Source organism: Pundamilia nyererei, unplaced genomic scaffold (assembly GCF_000239375.1).
Source record: "Pundamilia nyererei isolate P.nyererei 1_Seehausen unplaced genomic scaffold, PunNye1.0 scaffold00004, whole genome shotgun sequence".
In the NCBI taxonomy this organism is placed as follows: Eukaryota; Metazoa; Chordata; class Actinopteri; order Cichliformes; family Cichlidae; genus Pundamilia; species Pundamilia nyererei.
In genome coordinates, this window is record NW_005187405.1 from 5,548,735 (window position 1) to 5,558,709 (window position 9,975).

At 39.8% G+C, this 9,975-nt stretch overlaps 2 protein-coding genes across 2 annotated transcripts in view; both read left to right on the forward strand.

Annotated features, from left to right (window-relative positions):
• Positions 1 to 2,007: 2,007 nt before the first annotated feature.
• agxtb (alanine--glyoxylate and serine--pyruvate aminotransferase b) lies at positions 2,008 to 7,546 on the forward strand. The gene is made up of 11 exons (XM_005721320.1): positions 2,008 to 2,340; positions 2,768 to 2,960; positions 3,085 to 3,149; positions 4,665 to 4,765; positions 4,853 to 4,923; positions 5,010 to 5,094; positions 5,217 to 5,315; positions 5,499 to 5,568; positions 6,497 to 6,592; positions 6,803 to 6,931; positions 7,260 to 7,546. The coding sequence occupies exons 1-11, from the start codon at positions 2,065 to 2,067 to the stop codon at positions 7,365 to 7,367; spliced, it is 1,293 nt and encodes a 430-aa protein (XP_005721377.1). The 5' UTR covers positions 2,008 to 2,064; the 3' UTR covers positions 7,368 to 7,546.
• A 261-nt stretch (positions 7,547 to 7,807) lies between these two features.
• Positions 7,808 to 9,975, forward strand: part of thap4 (THAP domain containing 4) — a 9,406-nt gene continuing 7,238 nt past the window's right edge. The window contains exon 1 of the mRNA XM_005721321.1: positions 7,808 to 7,944. Within this exon, the coding sequence (XP_005721378.1) occupies positions 7,920 to 7,944 (25 nt within the window). The 5' untranslated portion in view covers positions 7,808 to 7,919. The remainder of the gene's footprint in view (positions 7,945 to 9,975) is intronic.

Consider the following 9,975-nt stretch of genomic DNA (forward strand, 5'->3'; position numbering starts at 1 on the left):
CACACAGATATCCCCCTAAAATAGCTAAAACTAAAAACAAACTAAAAACTACTTCCAAAAACATTCAGCTTTGATATTAATGAGTTTTTTGGCTTCATTGAGAACATGGTTGTTGTTCAATAATAAAATTATTCCTCAAAAATACAACTTGCCTAATAATTCTGCACTTCCTGTACTTGTGGTGACACTGTAAACTTGTGTAGTTCTCCTTTTCACCTCCCTCACCTGAATCAATCAGACAATCAATACAGAGTCTGACCCATAAGCAGAATCAAGGGTGCAATCAATCAGAACTTATCAGGGTCCACCCCAGTGCAGGAGTTGGTCACCCATGATGTTTTGGGGAAGTGAATGGGGTAAAGTACAGACTGAGGGGAAAAATATACATGCTTCAAGTAAAATATAGCATGCTATTGGCTGCACCGGACTGTGATAAAAATCATGTTTAAGGGTCTACTTTCTCATCACAACTGTTAGCAAGTATTGTGATTATTAGTAAACATAAAAACAGCCATTTTCAAAAAGTCTAACTGTGTTTAGATGGGAAGGAGCTCACAGTCTTTATTTTGTTGATCATTCCCCTGCTCCTCCTCCTCCTGCTGCTCTGTTTTAGTGGATTTTGAGTGTTGGGTCCAGTGCAAAGGCCAGTGATAGGATAAACCAAGTCCACCTATTTACGAGTGGTTTAATTATTTACCCAGAACCTTCTACTGACCCTGCTGAAGAAAAACTGAGAAATGCTGCAGAATTAGTCAAAGTAAAGCAAAGGAATCAAACACTAGATTATATTTGTAGTCAATTTGTAGAAACGTTTATAAAGTCAGACAGAACAACTCCTGATCAAGTTATATGTTCAACTTAATGCTTTGGAAATTGCTGTCCAATATGCATCTGTTGCTTGAAGCATAGACGCTGTTTCACTACAAATATGATATGTTGAGGTTCAGCTTGGAGGAAGCAGTGAAGAGTGCCCAGTAGCTCTGAAAGTTATAACAACTTTTTTTTCTTAATTTAAAAATATAATATCTCTATCCTGCCTCCTTTATCTGGATTTCCGATATCCAGTAAATCTATAGGTTGCTGTTCTGTTTGGAAACAAGAAAACACTTGTGTAATAACCATATGATCATTTATATTTTTGTTTCTTATCAAGAGAACGACCCCACATAATAGCATATGTCAATACTTATACACATTAGATAATAAGCCCGAGTTGTTTGTTGGAGTGTGTTGTGTTCATATGGGCGGATGGGTGGGTGGGTGGGTTGGTAGGTGTGTGGCTGTTTGTTTCCCTGCCCCACTTCTTCCTCTGAGAGAGCAGATTGGCTCTCTGAGAGGAAACTCCTCTTTACAGACTGAATACTTGCAGTTACAAAATCAACTAACCTACAAACTCACCTCAACTGGTTCTAAGCTGACAAGTGTAGGACTTCATTTTTCCACATAGTTCAAGAGTCAAGTGTGTTGATTTAGACCAGAAATGAGTCACCAAAACCAGTAGTGGTGGATCCAAACTGTAAAAGCTGTAGTAGACCTCTGAGTCTTTACAGGACAGTCTTGGCCAGACATAACTTAAGCATAAATTACACTAAACAGTATTGAATAACTTGTGTCACTAGGATGTTTAATAGTTCTACCCACACACGTTTATTACTAATGCAATGAAAGGTTTCCCAAAATGGTTTTTAATCTCCACATATAGTTTTTCCAACATTAAAAGGCCCTTATAAAATTATGATATGAGAGGCTTAAAGTTTAAAGTTTAAAACGTTAAAAAAAAGTTTAAAAGCTTCCACTATCTCTAGCATGAGAACAGGAAGCTACAAAAACTATAATAAATAAATGTGTAGAACAGTACATTCTCATTACTACATGCATTGCTATTTGGTGTGTCGTCATGCACAAGATGCCAACCCTTAAGTGTGACGCACAACACTTCGTGGCCAGCAGGTCAAAGACCTGTTTGTTTTAAATCTTCACCTTGTCACACACTCCGGTTCAGTCTAACTGTCTCGCATAAGTGACCTCACCGGGCGCAAGCTTCTCAGTATCGGGTCATCAGCCATGATGCAGCGGGCATTGTTCAGCCGGGGCGCCCTGCTCGCCCAGCAGACATCAGCGGCCCTCGAAGGTCCGCTGGCCGCGAGGAGCGCGCCAGTGCTGCTGCGCCAGGACCGCTCCATGTCCTCCGTCACTATACCGCCGCCGGCATGCATGCTGCGACCACTGGAGGTGCCTCTTCGTTACCTGTTCGGACCGGGACCGTCGAACGTTCCTCCACGCATCTTAGCTGCAGGGTCCAGACCAATAATTGGTCACCTGCACCCAGAAATGTATGAGGTAAGTGCTTTTTGTTTGAGTTAATTTATACTGGAAATTCAAATTATTTTTATCTGGGAAATAGGAACGGCTTCCTAATGTGGTGAATCTGGACTAGCTCTGTAAGTTTGTGACCAGTGGATATTTTTGTTTTCCATCTTTGCTTTGGCAAGGCCTAATCATCATTTTTACCACTAAAATTGCTTTATTAGATTGAAATTTTTGATTTTAAGTTGTTTTTGGCACACAAATAACTCAGACCAAAAATTCTTCTCTGTCTTTTTTTCATGTTAAAATTTATTTTTAAAAACAACAACAACAAAAGACCAAATGTATCCTTAGGACATAAGCTTGTGCGTAATTACGCACAGCCCACCTGAGCGTCAACAGTGACCATTCCTGACAAATTAAACTTGAAATTATTTCCAATTTTCACTTCGTGTCACAGATCATGAATGACATCAAGAAAGGAATCCAGTATGCCTTTCAGACAGAGAACAACATGACTATAGCTATGAGCGGCTCCGGGCACGCGGCTATGGAGTGTGCGGTATTCAACACGGTGGAGCCCGGAGAGAGCGTGCTCATAGCCATCAACGGGATCTGGGGAGAGCGCGTTGCAGAAATTGCAGAGAGGATGGGTAAGCGTTTACGCACAGGTTTACGCACACTTAATAAGTACACTACATTGATACCGATTGTTTAACTATTAGCCAATTTATGTATTTATTCAGTAGCTTACAGAGAATATGTTTTTATCTGTAGGTGCCAATGTACACAGAATGGTAAAAACGCCTGGAGGATATTTCACCAATACGGAAATTGAGCAGGTATTTAAAGATATTGTTGAAGGAGAAATTATTACTGTAAAATAAAATAAAAATATCCGCCCGAGCCCATGACGCTAAAGGTGAGATTTTTAATCCTTACATATTGTTCAAGTCTTTTCTTTCTGCCCTAAATTTGATGAATATACCTAAAGCGAGTATTGTAAAATGTCAGTGTTGGTCAAATAAAGGAAAACATTGGTTTTAGGGAATCTTGAAATTGTGAAACTGTACTTGCCAAGTGTGTGTGTTTCATGTCTGTGTGCACAAAGACACAAAAAATACACGTCTGTCTGTATTTTTGTATGGGCCAGTGGTGACAGAGTTAAAGGTTGACCATGACACTGTCACCAGAATTGTCCTGCTGGTCTGTGAAGGATCGTGGAGGGGATCTCAAAACAGTGAAGTAGTAAAAACAAGCTTTGCAGTATTCAGTGATATTTTGTGCACAATTGGAAAAAAAAACCTAGAGTGGTCAGAGGGTGAATTTAGACATGGTGCCTTGACACAAGATTTAAAATAGGGTGGTTAGCACTGTTGCCCCACAGAAAAAAGATTCCTAGTTTAAATCCTGGCTGGGGTGCATGTTGCATGGTCTCCTGGGTATTCTGGGATCCTCCTGCAGTCCAAAGACATCAATGTTAGGTTAACTGGTGATTCTACACTGGCCATAAGTATATGAGGTATTTGTTATAATGAATAGTTAAAGTGTAACTTTCAGTTCAAAGCACTTTGAGTGGACAGTAAGACAAACTCTAAATAATGGAAAATAGGTTACATTTACAGCTGCAAGCATGCCACCCATGATTATTAAAATCTATTTATTCTGCCCTAAGTGAGATTAGAATAGAGACCAAGACCAAAATAGGCCTGAAGGGCGTCATAAGATAATAAAGGCACCTGAGCTGCCATTTCAGAGAGTGTGTGAACACATGTGCAGGTCCCACGCACTCCTGTCACTGCTGTGAACAAACAGACTAGTTTGCAACAAGCACATTTTGTATTCAAAGTTTTAATTAATGTTAAATGAATATTGTTAATATTCATTGTTATTATATAATATATGGTAGTGATTGAGATTTTTTAATCATATAGCAGTGATGAGTGTTGTAATGGTTATAAAGAGTTGTATAAGAAATCCTAGCATTTCAGGATGTTCTTACCATAGTCACTTTCAATAAAATATATTCAAATCATTATGGCTGTTAGTGTCTTCATGCCTTAGAGAAATGATATTATGTGATAGTAGATGTTTTTTCTACAAAAAAGGGTGCTATAAAACTTCTGAAACATTAACTAAGGTTTAATCATCTATTTATGTCAGACAGGCTATCGATACATCCTAAATAGAGCTGTACTTTAAAATTTTGTATATTATGAGGGAAGGCCTGGCGTGGCTGAAACAAATCTGTGAAGGCATGAAATTTGAACAGTATGTAAGGGTTAAGTTGGGTAAATCACTAAGATTCACTTACACCATGCACACATGATTAAATTTGTCTTCACATCTCGCCGTAGGCCATAAAAAAGCACAAGCCTGTCCTGTTTTTCCTCACACACGGGGAGTCCTCTGCTGGTCTGTGTCACCCAGTTGATGGCATTGGAGACATCTGCAGAAAGTGAGCCTCCCACCACATCAGTCTAAAACAGCGCATAACAGATTATAGTGTCATATTTCTCACTCCTCGTTGTTACATCTCGCGCAGACATGACTGCCTTTTCCTGGTCGACACAGTCGCTTCACTCGGTGCGGCACCAATCTTTATGGACAAGCAAAGTAAGGCGGTGATGAAAGATCAACTTCCTCTCCTACCATCAGATGCGCCTGTGTGGGATTTAATCCGTCTTTTATTGTGTTTCCAGATATCGATATCCTCTACTCTGGTTCTCAAAAGGCTCTGAATGCACCTCCTGGTACAGCACCCATCTCTTTTAATGACAGAGCATGGTAAGGAGGGAGACGGTGGAGTGGTTATGCATGCATCTTATCCTAAATTGTTACAAATATTTAAAATAAAAAACACAAAAAAAGCAAAAAGTAGTTCAGGCAATGCTATCTCCTCTGCACAGCCACAAGATGTTTAACAGGAAAACAAAACCAGTCTCCTACCTCTTTGATATGACACATCTGTCCAACTACTGGGGCTGCGATGGCAAACCAGCAAGGGTGTAAGTCCACAGCAGATAACTGATTACAAGCTGATTGTTGGTAGTTCCAAATACCCTCTAAACTTTAGTTTAAAGTTAAATGTTGCAGGAAAACTCCTAGAATGAGAAAAAAAATTTCTAAAATATTATTCAAGCTACTAAACCTTGAATTGTAAAAGTGTCATTGTGTCATGCGGCTTTTAGATACCACCACACCGGTCCAGTGTCTGGATTCTTCGCCCTGAGAGAGAGTCTGGCCATTCTTGCTGAGAGGGTAAAGGGATATTTCCCAACTTCTTCAGTCACATTTCTGAACAAAAAATCTGTAATTTCTAGATACTGTTATTCTTTGTATACAACACAGATTTCCAAAAAGGTTTCGGAAACTATGCAAAGTACAAATAAAAACAGAATGCAATGATTTACAGTATCATAAAGCCATTTTTCATTCACAGCAGAACACAGAAAACATATCAAGTGTTTAAGCTGACAAAATGGACCATTTTATGAAAAGAGGGTAATTTTTTAATTTCATGGCAGCAACATGTCTCAACAAAATTGGGAAAGGGTACTGTTTATCACTGTGTAGCATCCCTTCTTTTAAAAGCCGCCTATAAGCGTCTGACAACTAAAGAGACCATGAGGAAGGCTGCCCCATTTTTGTCTAATATCATATTCTAGCTCCTCGACCGTCCTGGCTCTTCTTTGTCATGTCTTTTGTTTCATGATGTTTAGTCACAAGTCTGGACTGCAGGGCTCTGCTAATATGAAGCCATGGAAACATATGTTGCTCTCTAAGATGCTCTTTTTATACCCAATCATGTTACTGATCTGTTGCCAATTAATGCACAGTGCCCCAGCTTTTTGAGAACTGAGGATGTGAGTTGTCTTTTGAAATTATCTAACTGAAAAGTATGTTATACAGTCAGTATTTTAGTGAGTGAACTGCCTTCTCTTTTATGTTTGTGCTAACTAATGGAGTAAATTATGTGAGGCAAAATGTGCATGCTTCCTTTGGTAGTTACATGATCTTTTAGACTCCAGGCATCTGAGTGATCCCAGTCAAACAAAATAAATGTTATCATCCTTGTCTGTTTAGTAACCTCTGAGTTGGTATTACTGACAGGAACACTATCAATGATCAATTCCCTACCCTTTTAGGTATTAATTTCTAAACACAATAAATCTTTGTCTCCCTCTAGGGGCTGGAGGAGTCCTGGAAGAAGCACAAGGAGGTAGCAGCCTACCTGTACAGAGGACTGGAGGATCTGGGCCTCAAGCTATTCGTCCCCGAAAGAGTGAGACAGAAATGCAAGAAAATAGCATCGTGGTGCCATGAAAACATAGATACACAGAGAGAATAAAGGGGATATTTACATGAAACAAAATAATAGAGACAAACAAAACAACACTGTACAACTTAGCTTTATATTTGTGTTGCTTTTAAACTCACTGGAGCAGTTTTCCTTGTGTTGCGACGAAAGCCATTTTTTATATGTGTCCTGCAGGATTTGAGGCTTCCCTCCGTCACCACCATTGCTATCCCTGAAGGCTACGACTGGAGGGAGATGCTGACATATATCATGAAACATCACCACATGGAGATGACAGGAGGACTGGGCCCTTCCATTGGCATGGTGAGTTAATTTTACAGTTATTATTGGTGGTAACTAATTCTGATGTGTAGTAGTAGTTTCAGGGCGTTCTAGCTTTTCAGCTTCCTGTCCTGTTGTCCTTTTCTCTTAAATTAGCATGCATATCTTGTCTTGAATCAAACTAATCCAGACAAACAAAGATATAATGTTTAAGGACCATTTCCAGGTACTGTGTGACAGGTTTAATTACAATGGCTTTTTAACAACAGCAAAGTCATCACTTTGGTGTCTGAGCAGCTTTCTGAATCATCCTGCTGAATTGCTGCAGAGTATACTCATGTAATGTGCTTTCCATCTCTCATTTAATTAGGTGATGAGGATTGGATTGATGGGATACAACTGTGAGAAGACTAATGCTGACATGGCACTGCACGCCCTGGCAGATGCTCTGAAAAACTGCAAAAAAAGCAAGCCTTAAGAGCCTATATTCCTAAACCACTGACTATGTATTAATTCATTAGGGAATTTAAAGAAAAGAACACTCAGTGTCCGTATGAAGGACAGTTGGAACTGTGCATACATTTTGGGAATGCTTTTATGACTACAGGGATTTTAGAAAAACACAGTTTTTTCTTGTATAAGTAGGCTAATGATGAAATAAATAAACAGATATTATTGGGCCCATGGTGAGTGCACTGAAAATGTCAATAAAGTGAGCTTTATTTTATCAAACACCTGTTCTGCATGGTATGCTCTGGAGAGAAGAGGAATGACAGCTGGACTGGTGTGACAGAGGAGGACGCTAGGGACAGGATGAGGTGGATTCAAATGATCCGTTGTGGCGACCCCTAAAGGGAGCAGACGAAAGAAGAAAAAGAAGGGAGTACTTCTCTGTGCATACTACGTTTCCCAGGATGCCTTGCGTAAATCTACATCATTCTGCGTCAACACCGCGCTGTGCGTGGAGTGACGTTTCTGTAGTACTGGCTAAGTTTGGCTGTTCCGAAACCGACTGTAGCCTCCTTAATTAATGGCCTGTCCTGTCAGTAACACGGGTAGGTTATTTTTTATTTTTATTTTAAATTGAAAAAACAACAACAACATTTTAACAGTTTAATACTGGTAGTATTATTCTCAATCGTCATCAGCTCCTGTAAGCACAAGCTAACTGTGCTGACTTTTAATGTTACTTATAAAGGCTCAGACGTTTATAAGTGTAGTATCTTTGTTTTCGTGTCATTCGAACTCTCTTTGCACTTTAACTCAAGCCAACTGCACAGTTATTTTTCTATCTTTAACTTAACCAAGCTAACTTCAAAGTTAGCCTCGTTAACAGTAAACAAACTACCACCGGAAGGACCGAGCTGCTCCTGTGACGGTCCTGCGAGGACAAGTCCTCAGTTTTATCTTTCATATCAACAGCGTTTAGATTTAAGGTTTCGATTTACATGAGAGGTTGTTGTAAAACGAAGACCTTCGTTTGCAGCAATATTACGCCACCTAGTGCAGGGCTCTAGACTTTTTTCTTAGGTGCACCAGCACAAATGTGAGGTGCATCCAAATTTTTCAACCGAATCTCTTAACCCCACAGTTTTACATGTTCACTTGAAAAAAATTCTGTCCATACAGACAATATTGATTTGTAATTCTTTATTTGGAGCACAGTTCTACCAGAAAGATAAGTTACTGAAAAAGTGCTTGTGCTTAAGTGCTTTGGCACTCTTTGGCAATATTGTAGGCAATGTCAAACGTAATCATCATCTCGGACTCCTCTGAAGGCCTGTTTGCTGCTGCCTGCTGCAAAAAGGCATGGGGAGAGGGGACACTTGGGTAGTGCATTTATCACATCATATAATGTGTTTTCAGGATACACTGTGCGTTTTTAGCGTTTCGATTTGGAAAGTATTAGCAGGACTGCCATGGTCTTTCCAAACTCATGACAGTAAATGCAGTTCATCATGTTGTCAGCTTTACTGTATCTTAGCCAGGGAAACGGGTCAAACCACTCTCTTTGAAATACACTACATATACACTTTCCCCCTTTTACTTTCAGTGGGGTCTGGCTCGGAGTCGATCGTATGTGGCTCACTATCTGATGCCGTCTCCAGACCAGTGTTAGGCATAACCTGAGAGGTTGATGGTTCCGTGTCAGAGCACTGGCTGTGAATTTCACATGGATCGGGCCTTAACTTAATAAAAAAGTTATAAATCGTTCTTTTCTCATTACCCACAGCTACATCCACAGCCTAGGCTACTTACTAGGACTGGGTATTGTCAATGATTTATATAATCAGTACGATTCGATTCAATTTTGACTCTGACTGGTTTAGACCACGATATGGTCAAAATGTGTGTCTGACCACACAGAGACTTTCACAGTTTAGGAGACTTTTTTTTTTTTCTTTTTTTATTTGAACGGCTGGTCGCACCGGTTGGACCTAGGATTTTTTTTTTTAGTTGCACCATTGAGAAATTAGGTCGCATGTGCAACCAAATTGGTCACATTCTAGAGCCCTGAGCATCCAAAATTGCTTCAGTTATCTCTCTCTTTTTCTTCCTGTGGGACACCACTTCTGCCTTCTTGCCCTCCATCATTAAACCAAATGAGCCGGTCACGCAGGGCTTTGGTTTGACCAGCGATGTAGCATATTCAGAGAAGATTCATCATGCACTTTCAAAGTCTTGTCACAGGACAGTGTAACTGTAGTGTAGGATGCAGTGTGATTTTTATTTTTTTATTTTTTTTTATTATTATCATTATTATTATTATTGAAGGCTCGTTCCTCCTGGATGGAAATATATAAATGTGTTTTAAAAGCTAATAAGGCTCCCTGACTGCATTAGTGCCCTTTTATTTTCTATGACAACAGCAAAGCATTGGACAAAGAGGTGGATTTTTTTTGTGTTTTGTTTTGTCTTGTCTTGTTTTTTTGTTTTTTTACTAAAATTTCAGCTGAGCAGCACGATGGCACGGTGGTTAGCACTGTTGCCTCACAGCAAGAAGGTCCTGAGTTCAATTCCACCATCAGGCCGGGGTCTTTCTGTGTGGAGTTTGCATGTTCTCCCCGTGTTTGCGTGGGTTCTCT

Bases quoted from the DNA above. Each gene is read 5' to 3' on its own strand.
- agxtb (XM_005721320.1), top strand. From the start codon at position 2,065: ATGATGCAGCGGGCATTGTTCAGCCGGGGCGCCCTGCTCGCCCAGCAG. The intron at 3,150-4,664 runs GTATTTAAAGAT...ATCTCGCCGTAG, and splicing joins CCAATACGGAAATTGAGCAG to GCCATAAAAAAGCACAAGCC. The intron at 5,316-5,498 runs GTAAGTCCACAG...TGCGGCTTTTAG, and splicing joins GATGGCAAACCAGCAAGGGT to ATACCACCACACCGGTCCAG.